Raw genomic sequence first — 23,531 nt, 5'->3', positions numbered from 1 at the left:
TCTTTTGTATTAACAAGTTCTTGCCTTTTTTTTTTTAATTGTATTTCTCAATTTTTCTATCAAAAGAATCAAGGACTAATTAGAAAGGGAGGGGAGACACTTGCTTTGGATGTAGCCATGTATACCTGAAATAAAAGAATGCACATGAAATGCTTTTATCCATTCCTTGCTTACTCAGCTGTTCCATTTGCTTATAATATCTATTGTAATATAATGTCAGTTAGGCATTTGTGAAAATGTGTTAATTACTTAATTTTATATTTAAAGATTAAATCATTAAATTATGTATAGTACCATAAACTTGATTCTTGGTTAAGACTTTTTGAATGATATATGATCTATCTTGGTAGATGCAAAACTTGAGCCCAATATATATATTGGCCTTGAGTTTTGCATCTTGAACAAACATATTCAAGAATTCTTTTGATGACATAAAATAGATTTTCTCTGTAAGAGACTCTATACTACCGTTACTGTAACTATTGGGGAAGTCCCGCTGGTTTGATGTAATTTTTTAATGATCATAAATAAGCATGAATGATTTGGTATAATTTCCATGTGTTGACACATTTGTTAACTAGTTTTGGATTTCAGTCTTAATGAATGTTTTGGTTCTGTTTGTATTTTGTGCAATACCTATTTCTGTTTCATTTAATTAACTTAATTTTTTTTATAGGGGATTCCATCAGACAAGCAAAGACTAATTTTTTGTGGAAGAGTTTTGCAAGATGACAAAAAATTATCTGAATATGGTAAGGCTACAAATTGTGTCAAATTGAGTTTTAAATAAAATAATTTTTTACTGAAACAAATTTAGTAAAGGAATTGTATATAACAGGGGTGGCCAACGAGTCGATCACAGCTTTAATTTTGGTCGATCATGAAGAATTTTAAATATACAGTCATCCCTCAATTTGTGTGATCAGGTATACTACAAAAATTTAATATTGCGCAGCGGGTTTCGCTACTTGCGCACTATTGCAAATTGTTTTTATTGTTTTATGGTAGTGACCTCCAGAAATAGCTTTAGAGAAATATCACAAAGGCATTCAAAACTGATTCTTATAACAATATAACTGAACAGAGCAATAAACGGTGGTGTGTTTGTCTGGTTATTTTGGAAACAACTTCCTCATTCAGGAATCCTCTTCATCAATTATCCTACGTTAGCTGTTTAGACAGAATAATTTTCCGGTTTGCATTACTTAAAGTGTTTTAATCGGTAAGCATTGCTTTTGCTGATTTAATAACTGGACAGTACTTATGTTAATTTTATACCTTTTGATTTAAAATGAATACTATGAAAAAGAGTAAAACGTATCATTTTCATCAAGAGTGGGAACTAGAATACTTTTTTGTAGTGGTGAAAGAAAAATGTTGCTGTTTGATTTGCAGTGCTTCCATGGCTATACCCAAAAAAGGAAATTTAGAAAGGCACTTCAACACATTCCATGGTAAATACCAATCGCATTTTCTGCCGAATAGTGACCTTAGAAAAAATAAATTAGAAGAACCTAAATCCAGATTATTTGCACAACAAAATTTCTTCATGACACCTAATTTACAATCTAAAGCAGTAACTGTAGCATCATTTAAAGTGAGTCATCTTCTTGCAAAAAAATGAAACCATTTTCTGATGGTCAATTCATCAAAGATGCATTTTTAGAAATAATAGATTCACTTTTTGAAAATTTTAAGAACAAAATGAAATTAAAAGTGCTCTTCAAGGTCTGCAATTATCTTGAAATACTGTGATGCAACGCTCGAAAAAAATGAGTAAAAATATTGCTAATTGTGTGTTCTTTTCTTTACAACTGGATGAATCTACAGATGTCAGTGATATAGCTCACTTGCTTGTTTTTGTTCCTATGGTTTTTGATGATTCTGCCACTAGAGAAGAACTGCTGGCAATAGTTTCGTTAAAAGAAAGAACTAGAGGTCTTGATATCTTTAACTCATTCAAACATTTTATTGAAAAAATTAAATTACCACTATTTAAACTCATATCAGTAATAACACATGGAGCTAAAGCAATGATGGGGCATCTTAACAGATTCATCGCATTGTGCCAAAAGGATCATGAATTCCCAGGTTTTTTGAGTTACCACTGTATCATCCATGAACAAGTGTCAGCCAGCAAAAGATTAAATACTAAAAGTGTTATGGGCATCGCTTTCAAAATCGTGAATTCCATCAGAGGACAATCTCTTCAAAGGAGACTTTTCAAAATGCAACTCGATGAAAAATCGGAGTAAGTTTCTACAGAGATTTCGAAATTTGCTGAATGAAATTAAAAAATTTGTTGATCAAAGGGAAGATGATGTGGGATCTGGCTTTTTTGGCAGATTTTACCAGTAAATTAAGTGATCTGAATTTGGAATTAAAAGGGAAAAATAAAAATGTGGGTGACATGATTAGTAGTATTTCTGCATATAAATATCAATTTTTGGCAATGGCTAAGGATCTCAAAGAAAAAAAATTCCACCATTTTGCAAATATGCAAGATCATTTGCAAAAATATCCTGTTTTGAATTTAATAGTGAGAAATAATGTTTCTGAAATTAAGAATGTTGTGGATGATTTTGAAACCAAATTCAGTGATTTTAAAACAATTGAAGATATTGTTCAATATATTTCTTATTCATTTAATGTTGACTTAGATACGAAACAAATTGTAAAAAAAAATCGCTGTGATTTTTTCACATGGAGAAAATATTACTTGAAAATGAAATTATTACATTGTGAAATGATATCTTCCTAAAAGCAAGATCATCAGAAAAAGAGTTTTGGAAATATGTTTGCCAAGAAAAGTACCCAAATGTAAAAAAATGCAGTGAACTTTTAAATTCCTGTTTTGGTTCCACATATCTATGTGAATTGGCCTTTTCGTATTTGAAACAAACAAAGACGAAGAATCGCTGTGCTCTTACGGACTTGCATACAGAAGATTCTTTACGGTTGGACGTATCACAGTATAACCCCGATTTTGAACCCTTAGCAGATGACACGAAGACACAAACTTCGCATAAATTAAAATTTTAAATACGTGTGAATTTAAAATAAGAATTCTGAATTGTATTGAATTTTAAAATTTATAAACAACAATTTTCAATATGTGTTGAATAACTTTTTTAACCTTGTGCAATGAAATTTTTGAGATGGTAGATTGTGGCACATTTTGAAGGAAAAAAGGTTTTTTTTTTTTTTTGTTATGTAAGTAAGTAGTTTATGTTATTAAGTAGATCACATCACAAATTAAGTTGGCCACCCCTGGTATATAAAATTCATAGAATTGTAGGGTTAAATTTCTGCAACGTACAGTACATTTTGTAAAATAATTTAGTTGTCAAGAAACCTACAAAAAAAGTGATTACTATTTTTGTTCACAATTTTTTTTTTTTTTTTTTTTTTTACCTTTATAGATTTTATTAGGAGTATTCACATATTTATAAAGCCATAATTATTCACAACGTTCGCCTGTCCACATGCAAAAACTTGACTCCCTGTGGTGTATGGATGTATGTTGCAGGCTAAATGACTATGATGAATATAATGAACAGCTATATAGGCAAATAGAATGTGCCAGTAAATTATAATGCCTTATCATTGGGGATTTTGCTTTTCAGATATTGACTGGGACTTGTGGGCTGTTTGCTCACTGAATAGTAGAACTTTTATGGTTTTACTGGATGACATGTTTTCTATACCAAGCATGTTATAGCGAGGCAATAAGAAAAATTAGTTCTTGATCTTTTTTTTTTTTTTTTTTTAATGAAAACCCCAAACACGAAAGGTATCAAAACCTATAGTACTTAGTACCGTGCATGGGTTAAAGGAGAAGTATGGGGGAGGGAGGTGCTGGAAACTTTGCTGTAGAGACTAAACATGGGTTTCACCACTTCAAACCTCCAATAAGCAAAGTGGTGGTATTTCACCGGTTGATGAAAGTCATTACAGCAGCGAATCTTTGTACATTAAAAATCTTCAAGTAAAACAACTACCAGACGGCAATGATCGGTATGTATTTGTGCGGGATTTATTTAAAGATAATTACTGCCAGGAGTAAAGGGAAGGGATTTTGCTTTTGCAAAGGTAATTACATTGATTACAGTTTTTAAATTCTTTTTGGTTGGACTAACTAATATTAAATGCTAAATCCACCCCAGGTGCTTTTCTTATGTTTAACTTCAACAATTTCTCCTCCACTTTGCTTTCAGTTATTACAAAATCATTAAGTATCCTGCTACAATTTGATAACCTTTTGCCATTTTCAAACCTTAATAATTCCTCATGTGTGAATGTAGATGCAAAATACTCATTCAGTTTGTTTGCTATCTGAGCAGGATCATCAACAGTCGAACCATCGATGTCAAGTGGACCAATCAGATTCATCCCCTTCCTTTTAGAGTTTATATAAGTAAAGAAATCCTTGCTGTTTTTCTTAGCATCTTTTGCCATCTAATGTCAATATTTTAGCAGCATTTGAAGGTTTTGTATTTTCACAACATTTATATGTACTGCTACATGCATTCCAGTATTGTTATAGCTACCAAATGGAAGTGTAAGTTATCTCTGAATTTGTATTGCTATGTTTGTGGATATTATATAGGCAAAGCAGCTGAAGCATAATTTTTATTGGCGGCCACCCTGTTTTGCAGTGCTTGTGAAGGCTGTTTTGAAATACCAGTGGGTGAACAAGACAAGTTGTGGGCATTTCATTTCTGCTGTAGTAGTTGCAGGCAAAATTAGCAGGATGGTTTTATGCTAGTTGTAAGTATATGCTGTTTGCAAGCCTCTCAAATATGGAGAGTCCATGTCATAATCATGACTATTGCTTTTGTATGGTGAATATATCTAAGTTTAAAAAGTCCTGAAGACATGCCAATTCTCAATCCACCTTCCAAGTAGAGTTCAGAATTGGATAATTAATTTGGTGAACAGGATCATTGAGAGTACACTTGTATTTCCATAATCTACAAGAATTGGATGACTTAGTGAAGGACTTGGATCTAACCCATTCCAAGAAAGCAGGAAATCTACCTTATAGTAGAACGAGCACGCGCGCGCGCACACACACACACACACACACACACACACACACACACACACACACACACACACACACACACACACGTTTGTGTGCTAATTAGGCTCTGCAAAAGGGGACAGTCAGGTTAATTAATGACCCTTCTCTTATAAACTCTCCCTTCTCATTGTCACATAAATGTCCAGTTTCTGCTGTATGCCTTTTCCATAAATATTTCCCTTGGAATTGTTCTTCTAAATTGGTATCTGTGTAATTCTACCACTCTCTTTCAAACTTTGACCTTTACTGAAATACTTAGGTTCTTATACTTTGTGTTTGGGGTTTAAAAAAAAAACAAAAAAAAAAAAAAAAGAAAAACACCAGCAAATATGAAGGAAACCTCAGGTGACGTCATGACACTACAAACAACAAACATTAATTCCAGATTCAGAAGCCCTTCATGTAATACTATCTTCTATTGCTCTGTTGGATTACTATAGATTTATGACATCTTATGTCAATGTTATCAGTAATTGTTTTGCACTATGTCAGTTAAATCTCTCACTCTGTTAGGTTTGTGAACCTTCTGCTTTTGCAGTGAACGTATGTCACAATCACACCTTTAGAAGTTGTTTTTCCACTGTTTAGCAGAATTTTTATTTAAAAAAAACTACATGTACTGCTTAAAAGCATCTGAATATAAAACCAGAATTTATATTGAATTATTTTTTTACAATAACAAAATTAAAACCTAAATCAGTATTTAAGTACTATAAAAAATATTATGTTTCTTTTTTCAGATGTCAATGGGAAAGTTATCCATCTTGTTCAACGACCACCTCCCCAGCCCCATCAGTTGTCATCTGGTTCATCAACGGCTGGAACTTCATCCCCAGGATCCAGACCTGGTCAAACTGGACACCGTGATGGAGGAAGCTTTCTGTTGGGTGCTTTTACCATTCCACAGGATATGATTGATCCTAATCATGTTCAGGTTTGTTAATTCCCTTCCCCTTCTCTTAAAAAAATATCTGAAAATAGTATCTTTCAAATCAGAATAGTGAAAGTTATTTTCTTGTGAAATGCAATTTGTTTATGGCTAATAACTTCAAGTTGCAGAAGTAACCAATTAATATCAGGCCAGTCATAAAATTTCTTGATCAAATAAAATCATATTTTCTTGATTATTAAAGGCAAGCTTTATTATAATCAACATTTAGTATTAGTATTAATAGTGGCAAAATGATGCAAGAAAGCAAGTTTATATGGTATCAGCCAATAAAAAATCCCATTTCACCTATTTTCCTCCTCCAATAGTTTGCCTAATTCTTGAATTTATTCAAACTATCCACTTCCAAAACAATGGATGGAAGCCTGTTCCAACAATCAATCGCCCGTTGGCAGATGGCAAACTTGTGTTCCACAACCATTCTTCTTCAGTTTGAATTTATGCCCTGTCATGTGCCTAGTCTTAGCAACAGGAAGAATCCCATTAGCATTGAGTCTGCTCAAACCATTCAAAACCTTAAACATCTCAATCAGATCATCTTTTTTTTTTTTTATGAGAACCCCAAACACGAGAGGTATTATAACCTATAGTACTTAGTACCGTGCTTGGGTTGGAGGTTGAGAAGACGAAAGAAGATATTTGTTGATATTGGACTTGAACTTCTGTAGATTGTAATTTTCAGGAAATATGTATGAAGGAAGGTTGTTCCAGAAAACGGCAGTTGAATGAATAAATGAGGAAGATGAAAAGTTGGTTCTGTGGGTTTGAAGTTGGACAGTAAATGGATGTTGGCTGGTGGCGGCACGTGTTCGGACTGTTTTGAAAGAGAGAGCGGGAATTATAGAAGCCAATTCAGAAGAACAGTGCCCATGGAAGTATCTGTAGAAGAGGCATGCAGCAGAAACAGTGCGTCTATGAGACAGCGAGTGGAGAGACTCTGTTAGAGATGAATCATTAATTAACCTAACTGCCCTCTTCTGAATGGAATCAAGAAGCCTGAGAGAGGTTTTGGGGGCACCACCCCAGATGTGGGAACAATATTCCATGGCAGGGCGGATTTGCGATTTATACAGAGTGAGCAGCTGTTTGGGAGAAAAGTAACGCCGAGAGCGAAAGAGAAAACCAAGTTTTTTAGATGCAGAGGAAGCAATATTTGTAATGTGCTTGTGCCAAGAGAGATTAGAAGTCAGGGTAATCCCCAAAAGAGATATATCATTTTGCCTAGAAATCGGAATGTCACTAAAGATAAGCATAGGAGCAGAAGAATCCTTTTTGCGAGATATAAGACAAGATTGAGTTTTAGAAGGGTTGAAATCAACTAAGTTGTCTTTGCCCCACTGGAGAATTACCTGAAGATCGGCATTTAAGGAATTGGCAGCAGATTTTCGAGAACTTGAAGCTGATTGAGCTGGACAAGGTTTCTCAAAATGGAAAGTTGAATGCAATGTGCTATCATCGGCAAAACTATGGATAGGATTTCCAGTCAATGGAAGAAGGTCATTGATATACAAGAGGAAAAGAGTGGGGGAAAGAACTGAACCTTGGGGGACACCGGCATTAGTGGAGAAGTTAGAAGACAGAGAGCCATCTACCATCACCCTCAGTGAGCGATCAGAGAGAAAACTGGATAACCAATTACTAAAAACAGTTGGCAAACCATAAGATGGAAGCTTGTTTAGAAGACCTTTATGCCAAACACGATCAAAAGCCTTTGAGATGTCAAGAGCAACTACTTGTGTTTCACCGAACCTTTCCATTGAATTAGTCCATAAATGGGTAACATAAGCCAGAATATCACCAGTGGATCGACACTGACGGAATCCATACTGGCGATCGTTGATCAGACGGAAGGTTTCTAGGTAGTTTAAGAGTTGGCGGTTAATTGATTTCTCCATTACTTTAGAAAGAGTAGAAGTAATTGCAATGGGACGATAATTGGATGGGAGGGATTTGTCACCCTTTTTAGGAACTGGCTGGATATGAGCAAATTTCCAAGCAGAAGGAAAAACACCTTTGGAATAAGAAAGTGAAAAAAGGCGGCAAAGAATAGGAGTAAGTTCAGGAGCACAGGTTTTGAGAACAAGTGGAGAAATACCATCAGGACCTGGAGCTTTCTTAGCATCAAGATTCATCAAAATCCTTCTGATATCCTTTTGACGGAAGACCACAGGAGGCATTGAATGGAACGTGTTAGGAATGGTGGGAGGTGTTTTACCAAGATCATTAATACATGAGCTCAAAGAAAAATGGGATGCTAGCAGGTCAGCTTTATCCTTGGCTGAAGTGACAACAGAACCATCTGGTTTGGACAGAGGTGGGAGCAGAGATGGGCAAAAGTTGCGGCCAATAGCTTTGGCAAGAGACCAGAATGTTCGGCTACCATTAGGGCAAGAAGCAAGTTTTCTACTCTTAGCCTGTTCAAACTCTAGTTTGGACTGATTAATAACTGCTTTACAATTGTTACGAGCTTTGGTGTAGGCAGAAAATGAAACTGAAGAATTAGAAACAAGCCAATTACGATATGCAACGTTCTTGTAGGTGTCTCGTAGGTGTCTGATCTCCTGCAAGGATTTGCAGAGCTGAAGTCTTTCTTGGTAAGAGCATCCCTTTGTTTCTCCCTCACCAATCTCGTCTTTCTCTGTACCTGTTCCAGCAGCTCTACATCCTTCCTAAAATAAGGCCTCCGTACCTGTGTGCAATACTCAAGATGTGTCCTGACTATTGTCTTATACAGTGAAATAATCACTTCCTTATTCCTGCTAGCAAAATGCCTGTATATTATTGACAAAATCAATGAACTAGCCTGGCTGACTACACAATTACCCCCCCTCAGGTCCTTTTCATTTTCCACTACCCTGAGTGTAGTACCACATGGTTGATACTTCTACCCGTATGCAGTGCATTGCATTTGTCAGTGTTAAACTTTGCCATTTCTCAGCCCATCTGCCTAATTTTTTCAGATCTTGTTGCAGAAGCATAGCATTAGCATTAGTAGAGGCATTTGATGCAAGAAAGCAAGCTTATGCAGCATCAGCCGGAAAAAAAAAAAAAAAAAACACACTTCCACTTCACCCCTCTGTTCGTTCAAAATACCTGTCCAGCTGAGCCGTAAAATTTTTAAAGGCTATCAACCTCCACCACAAGGGATGGCAGTCTGTTCCACCAACCAACCACCCGCTGGCTAAAGGCAAATTTCCGCACGTCTATCCTACATCTGTCTTTCCTCAATTTGAATTTATGCCCTCTCAGGTGATTTTTCTGAGCTAGAGGAAGAATCCCATCAGCATTGAGCATGCTTAAACCATTCAAGGCTTTATACACCTCTATCAGATCACCTCGCTGGTGCCTAGTCTCCAGACACTGTAATTTGCAAAACTTAAGCCTTTCTTCGTAAGAGCACCCCTTTGTTCCATTCACTAATCTTGTTGCCCTTCTCTGTACTCGTTCCAGCAGCTCTACATCCTTCTTGAAATGAGGCCTCCAGACCTGTATACAGTACTCTAGGTGTGGCCTGACCATTGCCTTATACAATGGAATAATCACCTCCTTATCCCTGCTGGAAAAATTCCTGTATATCATTGACAATACTCCATGAGCTACTCTTGCAGCCCGTCTGCACTGCTCAGAGAACTTCATATCTGCCTGCACAATCACCCCCAAGTCCCTTTCATTCTCTACCACTGTCAGTGTAGTACCACAGAGTTGATACGTTGCTCTGGGGTTGCTGTTTCCCATGTGTAGTACTTTACATTTGTCAATGTTAAACTTCATTTGCCACCTCTCAGCCCATCTGCTCAACCTTTCCAGATCCTGTTGCAGCAGCATAGTGTCAGTAGTGTCCTTGACAACCCTGCCAACCTTTGTATCATCTGAAAACTTGGACATTAAGCTTGATATACCATCATCAATATCATTTATAAATACAGAAAACAACAATGGACCCAACACTGAGCCCTGAGGGACTCCACTAATAACATTAGTCCACGATGAGCAGTGTCCATTGATTACCACTCTCTGTCTTCTCCCCCTCAACCACCCCTTTATCCATAGCAGCAATTTGCCTCCAATGTCACTGCTCCAATTTGTGTAGCAGTCTTCCATGTGCAACAGTATCAAAAGCCTTTCTAAGATCCAAGTATATAATATCAAAGTTATTCCCTGCATCCAGTTCTTTTGTGACTGCATCATAGTATCCAATCAAGTTGGTCAGGCAAGACTTCCCCTTAACAAAACCATGCTGTGTCTGAGCTATAACTGAAGTCTTGTCTAAATGATCCTGCAGTGCTTCTTTAACCAGTGCCTCCATTAATTTTCCTGGAACAGAAGTTAAGCTCAAGGGTCTATAATTACTTGTGTCAGCCTTTGATCCTCCTTTGTGAATTGGGGTCACATTTGCACATTTCCAGTCTATGGGTACCTCCCCTGAGTCCAAGGAAGCTCTCATAATTATGGCTAAGGGTTTGCTTACTTCCTTTGCTGCCTCCTTTAATATAACTGGATAGATCCCATCCACCCCAGGTGCCTTTCTTGTGTTTATCTTCAACAGTTTCTCCTCCACTTTACTCCCAGTTATTTCAAGATTCTGTAGCTTACTGCTAGAGTTGAATACACCTCTGGCATTCCCTTTGCTGAATAACTCCTCATGTGTGAATGTCGATGCAAAATATTCATTTAGTTTGTTAGCTACCTGAGCAGGATCATCAACAGTTGACCCCTCAATATCAAGTGGACCAATCTGATTCATCCCCTTCCTTCTAGAGTTTACATAAGTAAAGAACTCTTTGCTGTTTTTCTTTGCATCCCTTGCCAAGGATTTCTCGTAATCTGCCTTCGCCTGCCTAACCTCCTTTGTAACTTGGTTGCATATCAACTTGTATCTATCATAGGCTTCTGTGTCATGTGTTAATTTGTAAGTATCCCATGCATTTTTCTTCTCTGCCCTATGCCTCATTAGTTCATCTGACATCCATTTTGGCCTAAACCTTGAACAATATTTCTTAGTTGGTATGTAAAGCCTAGTAGCGTCCAAGATAAGTTCTTTGAATGCTTCCCATTTTGAATTTGCTGTTGGTAACATCATCAGTTGGTCCCACTGTATAGAATTTAAATACTGTCTCAGTCCATCGTAGTCGCCTTTACGGAAGCAATAACCCTTCCCTTTACCCCTAATGGTAGTTACCTCTTTGAGTAAATCCCACTTCAGCACACTGTGATCACTGCCACCTAGTGGTTCATTTATCTGCAGATTCTTAATGCATGAAGAATCACTGCTGATAATCAAATCAAGAGTATTACTCCCTCTAGTTGCCTCCCGAACATGCTGATGTAGAAAACAATCATCCAATAAATCCACAAAAGCTCTGCTAGTGCGTGAGTAACCAGCCCCCAAATTCCAGTCAATATCTGGGAAATTAAAATCTCCCATTATAAGACTCTCTGATTTATTGGCCCACTCTATTTCCCTGTACAGTTCCTTATTATACTCATCAGAGTCATTAGGCCTATAGCACACTCCTACTCTCAATTTTGATCTCCCAATGCTTATGTCACACCAAACTGACTCAACACTGCACTGTCCAGCGATGTCGACTGGCTTCACTTCCTTGGTTTTTATGTGTTTCTTAACTAATAGCATAACCCCTCCCCCCTTCCTATCCTGTCTATCCTTTCTGTAGACGTTGTACTCCCCAAATTGCAGTTCTGCATCCCTTATATCTGTGTGACACCACGTCTCTGATATCCCAACAATATCTGCCTTTGATGTTTTGAGCAATACCTCAAATTCATCAAATTTATTTACTAAACTCCTAGCATTGGTGTACACGCAAGTATACCTGCACCTGTTTCTATTCTTAGCTACCCTAACACAACCCATGTGTTTACTTGTACCGCAATGGCTCCCAGCAGTCTCTGAAATACCATGCATCTTGTTTTTCAGGCTTCTGCTCATTCTAATAGAAGCAGTGCAAGAATCTCTTTCACCTCTGCCAGTGGCTACTGTCAATCTATTGGTCTTTGTCTCCCCCCAAGCTAGCAGTTTTCCGACCCACCTAACACTGCCTCGACAGCATCAGCAAATATTCTTGCACCCTTTCTATTTAAGTGTATCCCATCCCTGTAGAAGCAATCTCTCCTGTTAACAAGTACAGTCCAGGCTGAAAAAAATTCTACCCCTTGAGCCTTGCACAATCTTTCCAGGGCCGAATTGATCGGCATACCTTCATTACTGTCATTAACTTCCCTGCCAACCTTTATGTCATCTACAAACTTAGACATTAAGCCTGATATATCCTCATTAATATCATTAATAAATACAGAAAACAACAATGGACCCAGCACTAAGTCCTTTGGTATTCTACTAATAACATTATTCCACGAAGAGCAGTGTCCATTGTTAACCACTCTGTGTTTTCATTTAATCTTCCCTTTATTGAAAGCAGCAACTTTCCCTTAATGCCACACCGCTCCAGTTTGTATAGTAGTCTTTTATGTGTAACAGTATCAAAAGCTTTCCTGAAATCTAAGTATATGATATCAAAATTATTTTTTTAATCCAGTTCCTTTGTCACTTAATTTATAGTATCCAGTGAAATTGGTCAGGTAAGATCTCCCCTTAACAAACCCATGCTGTGACTAAAGTATAACTGCAAATCTTGTCTAGATGATCCTGCATTATTTCTTTAACCAGTACTCCATTATTTTCCCCTGGAACAGAAATTAAGCTAACAGGTATGTAATTACTCATGTCATCCTTTGATCCCTCTTTGTGAATTCGGGATACATTTGCACGTCTCCAGTCCATAGGAACCTTCCTTGAACCCAGAGATGTTCTTATAATTATGGTTAATGCTGCCTCCCTTAATGTGATTGGATAGATCCCATCCATCCCAGGTTCCTTTTTTTATGTTAACTTCAACAGTTAATTTTCCACTTTCCTCACAGTTATCACAAAATTAATGAGTTCACTGTTAGTTTGGATGAACTTCTGGAATTCCCTTTCCTAAATAATTCAACTCAGCAATCTGAGCAGGTTCATCAACAGTTAAACCATTGATATCAAGCGGACCAGCGTGATTCAATCCCTTCCTTGAATTTAAACCATATTAACCATAATCTCTTTATGAAGTTTGAATCAGTGTGGTAGCTGGTAATAGTCTTTATTTGTTTGTTTGTAATTATAGTTCCTACAAACAAATATGTAATAAATTCTGAAATGTGTGTGAGCAGTGAAATTAGAAAATTAAGTCAGTTATGGAACTTGATGCACTTAATTTATAGAAATGTTGTATACATCATCATGCTTAATGAGGTTATAGAATTCATAAGGATTATGACACAGAATAGAAAAATTGAGTATTCTCCAATGCAAAATGAATGATAATTTTATTGAGCAGGAGTGAAGTTGTTTGAAAAATAGAAAAACACTACCCTTCAATTTGATTTCATCTAATCACAGAAAAAAAAAAAAAATAAATAAATAAAAAAAATATATATATATCTGTTGGTCACATCTTAGCATATTTCTTATTTTGATGCAGAAACTGAGAGGTTTTAGCCTATTTTTAATTTAATGTAATATTTAAAAGAACATGATATATATAGGTAGATAAGCTTAATATAAACAGTAATATAAACTTAAGATAAACTGAATATAAAGAATTGAATTGCACATCCTGTTTTAGTTATCTGAAAATTATTATTGCTAAATTAGTTCACTAACAGTTATCACTATTAGAATTTCTTTTGTTGTAAGAGAGAATAGTGCTGATAGACTACTAAAGATAGTGAACATTTTCAGCAGCGAATTTGCTGAATGTGTATAAGTCTGGGGCAATGAATTTTCTCCCCTCTAGGGGAGGCTCTGGATGTTTTTTTTTTTTTTTTCCATGGAATTTTAAAGCTCAGAAAAATTGAACATTTTGCATAAATGCTTTTAAATATTAATTTGTTATTGTTTTCAATTAATTTGTCAACGTTAGAGTGAAATGACCTCAAAGATCAAATGAGAATATTTTGTAAAAATCAAAATTTATAAAAAGCATCATAAGGAAGATGCTTGTCATTATTTTTTTTTATTTTTATGCATTAATAACATCTACATATATTAAGCACTTGATTCAATTTCATCAACTTCTTGATCTGAGTTCTAGAGAATTTCTCAATATTGAAGAAATTCTCTAGAAATCAGAAATCAGGTAACTAAGGATAATAATTGCAATCTCCTCAAATTTTCAAGTTTTCATGCTGCTACTGCTGTCTGTTAAAACTCTGTCTACTATTACTTGGAAACACAATTAAGGACAGGTATGACACATGTACTGGAAGATTTCAAGACAATTCATACATTAACAGATAGTTATTTTCAGTTACCTTTAAAATATCATTATACATATGTATACCTCCTGAATCTACATATTAAAAACATATATACTGCTACGAGGCGAGGGGCTTATTATGTGACTGAAAAAAAATTGATATATAAAGAATTGTATGATTGTAATAAATAAAGGTTACATTAAATAACATTTTATTTCATATGAATCCATGAAAATGTGCAGTTTACATTATGAGCAGTTGTGTGCTTATCAAAACGTGGCTGAAAAGTATTTTTCAGCCACCTTTTTGATAAGGTTGAAGGGGTGTTACCTGGTTAAGTAAGTAACCAAAAAGTATATTAACATAACCTTGTTTGTAATTTTATTGTGTTGTCCATCAAATTGTTTATTTTAACAGAGCAAAGAAAAAGTCTACTAATAAGAATCTAAAAGCTTTATATTAGATTTGGGGTAAACTGATTTGTTATAAAAATTCATTTAATTTTCAGACAGTTTTGTCATATCTTTACCGTATATAGAAGAAAATACCCACTCTTTAATATTTTTTTTAGCAGAGATTAAAAGTATTATAGTACCCAGCACTTTCAACAATCTCTAAAATCAAACTGTCCTTGTTTTGACAAGGAACAGTTTGATTTTAGAGATTGTTGAAAGTGTTCCTTATCAGCACATGGAACTTCTTTCAGCATTACAGCCTTTTTTTTTTTTTTTTCTACTACAGTTCTGATTAGAGGAACTAGAATCATATGGCTTACTGCTGATGTTTTGTTTTTTTTTTTTTTTAAATTTGCATAATGTAGTTTGTGATATGACCAACTTCATAAAAGCTTCCTGCTGGGAACATAGATAAAATAATGCATTACATATTTTTAAATTTTATGTTTTTCAGGATACTTAAATTCTTTTGTTGGTTTCTTTGACATTTAAAACTTTTTTTTTTTTTTTATTTAAAAGTGTGCATAAAATTCATAAATTTTAATGAAGTTTAAATTGTTATATACTAAGTACTTATTTACATTTGGCATGTTACATGACACAACTTACAACATTCACTGAATAATAATTAGTCAAAAATGAAAAAGGCTACTGTCACCAACAGTCTAAAATTAATCCAGTTATTGTACACTGCAGTATAGTCCATATGCAAGAAAGGGATACAACAGGTAGTAAACAAACAGGTGTAATTATCATGTGATCACTTCTCACAGATGTGCAGTAAAACATTACTTGAGACAAAAGATGTAAATAGCAGATTACATATGAGGTGTTTATTTTATTTTATTTTTTATTTATTTTTTATGAAACCCCCAAACGTGAAATATATTAGAACCTATAGTCCTTAGTACCTCGTGGGTTGAAGGTTGAGAAGATGAAAGATGCTTGTTGACATTAGACTTGAATTTCTGTGGATTGTAATTTTCAAGAAAGGAGGTATCCAGAAAATGGAAGTTGAAAGAATAAATGAGGAAGAAGAAGAAACGTTGGTTCTGTGAGTTTGAAGTTGAATGGTAAAACAATGCTGACTGGGTTCAGTATTTATTTTCAGACTGGTATGGAAGAGAAGGGGGAGGGATTATAAAAACCAATTCAGAAGAAATTTACGTACTGTACCTACATATGTGCCAGATCATTTTGATTGTTGGGAGTGTAGTGTTTGTGCTTCTCCATTTTGTGAACAAGGTATACTCCATTGAAATTAGATAGGAGAAAAAAAAAAATCCCAGATTATTGTATTAACTTATCTTTTATGATTCAGTAATTGTGATTCTAATAATAGAAGAATTTTACACAATGCAACATATAAAAATCAGGTCTTCAAGTTTTGATTCAGTGAAACAGCTGCTTCAGTTAACCAGTGATTCTTTTATAATCCGAACCCATATTATATGTGGAACCCAGCAACTTTTTTTATCTAAAATAATATATGTTGGGTTTAGTTACTACTCACAATTTTGCTAATAGTACTGTAAACTTCATTTTATGTGTTTTACAAATAGTAGAATAGTTTTAGTCCACAGCTGATAACTAATGTTGAATTTATTGATTACTAATTCATCAATTACTAGGATTTAAAGTTACTAATTCTATTGTAAATACTAGTCTGAAACAAACAAAAATAGAAGAGAGTTCTAGGTTGATTACTTTTCTGAGAATAAACTATAAAAAGAGAAAGCTGACTTACAAAAACCTGTAGAACAAGTTTGAAAGTGATGAATGTGCTAATATGGTGATCTTTGAAATTTGGTTCTATGTTTTATATGGGAATTGGTTTAAGTGTTAAAGACTAGAAAGGCTGCGTAATTAATGCTAATCAACTCAGAATTTTATTTATTTATTAGTTAATGATCAGCAGTGTATAAAACACGAACAGATTGTCATTACATTTAGATCATAAAAATTTCTTGTTTGGACATCTCACTGAGGGAGGTTTAGTAATGCATGCAAGTCTATAAATCTTAATTCTGTGCCCCATAAATTTATGGTATGAATTTAGTGGGACCAGAGAGAAATAGAAGGGGGGGGGGGACATCCTATGTATACGTATATGACAGTACACAACATTTATTGGATTATTGATATATTGTGTCTTTGTAGATAGAATTCATGGGTAAGATCTGGGACAACATATATTCAAGAATTTCTTCAATGTCATCTGTATATTTGTGCATTCCTTCGACACAGAAAGAAAATTACGGTCATTTTATGATAATGTATAAATGTACTTTTCAGTAATTAATGGCTTAAGCAGCTAAAGATGTGTAAATTGTTAAGCTAAATCTATCTGCATTGTGGTAAAGGTGTAACATCTTCGTGTATTCACTTTTTTTTTTCTTTTTTTTTTTTTTTTGTCGCTTTTGGAAATTATTGACACCTTGCATATCTTATATCAACTTTCAGCAGCTGATTAGCTGTTTAAATGACCATGACTAAATTCATTGAGTTTCTTCAAGTACCAGACAAGTATTTTAATATTCAATATAAGTTTTTTTTTTTTTTCCTTTTCTTTTTTAAGTCTTGGCAGTATTGCACATATATTGAATCCTACTTTTTTATTTTTATCTAAAATGATGAAAAAAACCTGATTATATTAAATTTGATATTTTATGTAGCAAATTGTACAAGATGTCGTATCAAGTATGGGAGAAATTGGGAGGAATGCCACAGTTATGTCTAGAACATCAGTAAGTATGTTTTCCCTCTCATCCCCTGAGTATGATAATATTTGTATATGCTATATGACAAAAAGTATTTGGACATCCCCTCCACAAATATTGTATATGGTGACAGAAGTCCCCTGTGCATGTGTATTGCCTGAGGCATAACAGTATAACCTTGTGGTTCTGCTTGTGCAGTAGCAGCAGTATTGTATTGTGCCACTGTCTAGTAGGCACTTGAAAATGTTGAAAGGAGTATGGAAATTGCACAATTAGGGTGGATATAAAAGTGATGAAAAAAAAAGAAGAGGTGAAGACAACCTTCAGAAGTAGAAGCTTGAAGAGTGAAATTGAAGGCATTGATTAAAGTAGGTGCTCATTTTTGCCTATGCCGAGTCCTCTGGAGGACAGAACTCTGAGCATCCCACACTGGACTTGAAGCTGTGAAATGATTGTCAGTTGGATCTCTTTCCTGAAGAGTTGGGAGACTTGGAATTCCTTGATATATTCCACCCCCACAGATTGTAGCAGTTGGCATATGAAATCCATGCTGTATACTGGCTTTTAACATACTGCTATACAGCCAAGTTTGATACATATACCAAGAAGTGATGGAAGTTCATGAACTGTATGGATCAGAACTTATTTTCAACATGGAATGGGGATTGGATGCCACATCACTAACCTTTCAATTACAACTTGTCTGAACTTCCCAAAATCCACTTTAGCTTATGCCTCAATGTTGGAGGGTTTTTATTCTTTTTACGACCTCAAGCTCGTGGAAGGTGTTCAACAGGAAGGTAGTTCATGCATATGCATGTTGTCTGCATTAAACATCACAGCAGGTTCAAGAGGCCACAGGAAACATCTGTCAATATGTCAGCCATCTGTAGGAAGTTTCATAGCCTTGGGTTCACTGGTGGGGTTGCTGTGCATAACAATATTACAGTCAGCAATGTGAAAATTCATTTGGGATGGTTTGCTTCTGAGGTTCATGCTCTAGAGCATTGGCAGAAGTTTCTGTGGAGTGATGGATCTTGCCACTCGGTGTTTTTTACCCAAAGAGTGCTTATGTGGTAGTATGGAGTTGTTTTGGCTAGTAAAGACCTGGTCTATTTGTGAATAGTACATAAAAGAAACAGTGCTTGGAAGGAGAAAAAAAAAATAGTTCCTGAAACCACAATGTCTAAAATTGACTAGGACATATTAGGCCATTATATTCTGCCTACACTGTGGCAGTTCTCTGGAAATAAGTCCTGTCAGTATCAGCACAATAGAGTTCCATATCGTACAGTGAGAGTCATACAAGACTGGTGTGCAATATAAAAATGTTGGATTGCCAGCTCGTATGCAGACCTCAGCTTTACTGAATATCTGAGTGCTAGATTAGGTGCTTTCAAAATGGCTTCTTTCAGATCATCTCTAGCAGCTACTTTGCTGTAGGAATAGAGACAAATTCCAAATGATGCTTACTGAAATTTGTAGCTACTTAGTTTATCGGTATTTCATCATATACATATGTATACATAATGAATTATTTACTACAAAATATTTTCATATTAGTATGATAATATAGTATAATATTTTGCTTAAGTATTTTTTTACAACCTCAAACGTGAAAGATACTAGAACCTTTAATACTGTATATAGATTAAATGAGAAGACAGAAGGTAATTGTTGATATTAGATTTCAATTTTCTATAGTTTATTGAAATATAGTAATTAATCTATATAGTAATTTTTGGGAAATGCATATGATGGAAGGTTGTTCCAAAGAAGGTTTATTATTATTATTATTGCTCAAAAACCTAATTTTCTCTTCTGTTTGTAGTTTCATAATATAAGGCAGTGGTTCTCAAACATTCTTCTTTGCATTCCTGATGTCATTGATAACACCTTAAGGGTTGGTTCAAGGTTAGGGGGAGTCATATATTAGTGACAGACTTCAAAATTATACTTTCACTTTCCTCAAGAGTACTTGTGTGCAATCTGCAGTTTCAGAAGTTTTCTGAAAGTTATCAGATGGTTCCGATAGATCAAGTCAGATGAATTGAGTCGGTGTATGTGATTACAGTAAAGAGAAGTTGACAGTGTATCAGGCCAGATGATTTTTAAGGAATATGATAACTTTGTGTAAGGCATCTTAAATGGGTGAGCAAATGATTGCCTTATTATCATTAACTAAAACCCACCTGATACAGATTGTAAATCATGAAACTGGTGATACAGAAAGCATAAACAGTTTTTTGGATCATCTGAATGATTGTTATTTATTCCGACATATCAGAGAAAGTATGAGAAGCTCTAGTTTTTTTTTTTAAAAAGGATTAAAACTGCATTAAAAACTTTACAGTGCAGTAACTGATAGCAGGTAGTACTACAATGTTCACAGAAATTTTGTAAACACTGCACATTTCTATTTTGATGTTTATTTCTTTGGTTCTGTTAACTGGAGGGACAACTATAAGCTGTTATTGCAAGTTAATTATTGGAAGTATTAAAGTGATTTATCCTAGAAGTCACAAGCACATTTATTCCAGTGACGAAATACTGTAAAATAAAGATACCAAAATTGATTATAAAAGAGGTTAACATGTTTGCTGCCAGCTTGACTTATGACCTTAATGTTCAAAAATTGCAGGATTAAGTCAATCTGGATTGGGTAGAGCACAGATATTTTTGGGCTTTCTTCTCGCTGTGGCTGAATTAGCCAGCCACTGATGAAGGTTGCTTGACAGCAATATCCAGTTTTTCTTCCAGCAAATCAGAAGAAAATGGTACTTAGTCAGATGATTTTTTTATCCATATGGATTAAAAATCCCTTCATACATGTATGTGTCAACCAGTAGTGAATGGGTTTAATTGAGCAAAATAAAAGAGCATGATAATTAGACTAACCCAGAGACATCAATTTATATGATATAAATGTATGTTTTTTTTTGTTTTTTTTTTTTGGTAGTTGTTGGCACATAGGCTTCTGTGGCCATAATGCACCTCCCAAGGTTTTTGCAGTACTTTGATCCAAGCCCGAGGCGGGAATCGAACCCGCGACCTTTGGGTTGCCAGGCAGGCACTTTACCCACCCGTCTAGCCCAGTCTTCCCTTAACTACTGATGGGGAAGGGTAAGACAGGGGAAAGCTGAGTATGAGAAATCACTGGCAAAGTGCTGAGAATGAGGATAAGGAGTTCTACTCAAACATGAATACAAAGAAGAGAGTGAATTAGGTTCTGCAATAATCAAATTTGAAGAATCATAGAAAGTGCAATAGAAAGGCACATGAGCTGAATAGATACTTTGCAATGATATTTACAGTTGAAAGACTATTGAACTTTGGTGGAACAATGACAAGGAGTTGGAGTACTGGTATGATATAGTAGTGTTAGCATGGGACTGCAGTAGCATGTGCACTTGTTGACTCTGGTTTCAGCCTATGTAACTGCTGTTCAATACGAGTAATAATTTTCTTGTCAGAATGATTAATTATAAACCAACCTAGTAGATGTTTTTTTTTTTTTTTTATTTAACAATATCAGAAAGGCCACTGTGGTATAGATCCTGGTTTAAAAAAAAAAAAAGAAGAAGAAGAAAGGCTGCATCTATGCATATGCCTTTGGAATGTTAATGAAATCATAATTAGTCTTCTGGATGATTCCCTTGGACTGGAGAAGTGCTAATTAATGTCCCCAATTCACAAAAGAGGTGCAAAAGAGATATGGCATCATGTATACACTCAAGGCCTTTTGAAAAACGGTATGTACCGGATGCAAAACACTCAAAACAAACCAAGTTTGTTTTGACCCACAGGCACCATTTCACAGACCTGTATACACTGGCAGTTTGATTTTTGTGGTGAGTAAGTAATAGTCATAGGTTCAGAATTCATTGTGGAAATATTGGATAGGAATGGTATCCTTAATGGATCACAAAGAGGAAGTCTTTACTGGCCAGGTATGCAAAAAATACTTTGAACATTATTTACATACACATCAGTAAACCTTTAGATCAGGAGATAGGAGGCAGAATGTAGTCATAAATGGATATTCTTCAGAGTAGCGTGGCAAATGGAGAATCCCTGTGCCATCTCCAGCACTGATTGTACTTAACCTGGAATTACTGATTTATAATGTAATCTTTTAAGCTTCTTTAACCTGGCAGTACTGGTTGCCTGATTTGACATTCTCCAGTTTACTTATTTCTGGGATTTTTTTTAGTTCTGCTTGGAGTATACCAGTGCTTGACATTTTACTAATGGACTGTGGTTCAAACCCTAGTTCTACTAAATATGATTAATGATCGAATCTTGTCAAAATGGTTAATTGTAAACCTACTCTGATATAACGATTAGATTGGAGTATAAACAATTTTTTTTTAATTAAAATTTTTAATGTTTTCCTTTAATTTCAATGTTTTTTTGTTTTATTTTCAACAAAACGTTTAATTCTGATGTAAAAAATAGAAAGAAGAAAACATAAACATGAACCTTTTAGTCTCTCTCTTCCATTTCAACTTTATAAAATCATTTTAAGTGCATGAAAATTCAGTGTTATGCCTGCAAACTGATTTCCACTTAGAATTCTATTTGGCGTATATTAAGCATAATTTACAATTCTCTCAAGTATGATTCACTCATGAACCTTGAAGCAGTAACTGACATGCAATAAATAGTCTTTTTTTTTTTAAGGGATCTGTCAGAACTGGCATCAGCAAATCAGCAATACCTTGCTTTTTACAGAACGGTAGACAAAAATAGGAACACCACTCCCACCACCATTAATGCCTGTCCAGTCAGGCACACCTCCTCCCTGTTTTTGCACCATTAAAACCCAAACCAAACAAACCTTCACACCCCTCCCCAGCTGACTGTTACTTATTTAACAGAACAGTTTGACAACTTGGGGGGACAAGGACAGGAACCAAGTGCTAGCAAACCCCCCCCCCCCATTGCTTGGGCTGAAGGGCCAGTCGTTCCAAGTGCAGTCTCCTGCCCTGAGTACAGTATTCCAGATGTGGGCTTGCTGCCATCTTAAAGGGATATTGACATCCTTCTCCCTATTTGAAAAGGCCTTATAAATCACAGACAGGACATAATACACCTTCCTAGCTGCTTTTTATATATATGGAAAATATTTTGCTTGTACTTTAAATGAAATTGGACTTTCCTCTGCTATCAGTGCCAGACTTGTTTATCTAGACTGTCCTGATGTGGGTTCTGTTTGGACTAGACTGGACCTTGATATCTGCTTTTTTATTAATTTGAACTGACTTTGTACTATAACTTTCAGGATCGGATTTTACTTATGTTAATGCACAGAACAGAAAACAGCATTTGACAACTTGGCCCTTCCTGATGGGGCAAGGATGATAACCAAGCACCAAGAGTCCCCCTCTCCCCTCCTTCTCTGTTGCCCGGGCTAAGAGACCAATCATTCCACATGAACACCATTACATGTCACAATGCTATGGCACATAACACCACTTCATTGATTGTCTTTATCTAGTATGAAATCTTCACATAATACATATTGGGTTTGCCCCTGTTTGGACTGGAACCATACCAAATAAATAAAAATAGAGTATAAACTTCTTAAATCTTTCTATAACAAGAAATAAGTTGCATTCATTACTATTCCCATCATGATTACTGTTAAAAAAATTGGTCTTCTATTCATCAGGTCTTCTATAATTTCTGAATGTGTTTTGTTACACTTTTAGTACTAATGATCTTTATCCTGAAATTTCATATCAGTTTCATAGTACAAAAGTATTTATCCAACTGATTAATAGCATAATTAATAGTGTTAAGACAGAATCTTTTCTCCTCCCCTTTTTAATAATACATTGGGCATAATGATCGTGATGCAAATACACATTGTTGCTTTATCATTCTACAGTCAGTTCAGGACAATATTTTGTAATACAAATATAAAACTTTATTTTGCTTAATATGGACACATCAAGAACCACATCAGTAAATATGACATACAAAAATTAAGCAATACGAGT

General features: G+C 35.2%; 1 protein-coding gene across 4 annotated transcripts in view; it reads left to right on the top strand.

Moving 5' to 3' along the window:
• The window catches only part of LOC150087771 (large proline-rich protein BAG6), a 321,988-nt gene that overhangs the window by 86,030 nt on the left and 212,427 nt on the right, over positions 1 to 23,531 (top strand). For 3 of the 4 annotated variants that reach the window (XM_090369195.1, XM_090369194.1, XM_090369193.1), the window contains exons 4-6: positions 677 to 752; positions 5,827 to 6,020; positions 17,482 to 17,553. In XM_090369195.1, the coding sequence (XP_090225321.1) occupies positions 677 to 752; positions 5,827 to 6,020; positions 17,482 to 17,553 (342 nt within the window). The remainder of the gene's footprint in view (positions 1 to 676; positions 753 to 5,826; positions 6,021 to 17,481; positions 17,554 to 23,531) is intronic. The other variant, XM_090369196.1, reaches the window with a different exon arrangement.

This window comes from Mastigoproctus giganteus, chromosome 3 (genome assembly GCF_048544385.1).
Source record: "Mastigoproctus giganteus isolate SK-2022 chromosome 3, ASM4854438v1, whole genome shotgun sequence".
NCBI classification, from domain to species: domain Eukaryota; kingdom Metazoa; phylum Arthropoda; class Arachnida; order Uropygi; family Thelyphonidae; genus Mastigoproctus; species Mastigoproctus giganteus.
This window is presented reverse-complemented; position numbering and strand designations above follow the sequence as displayed.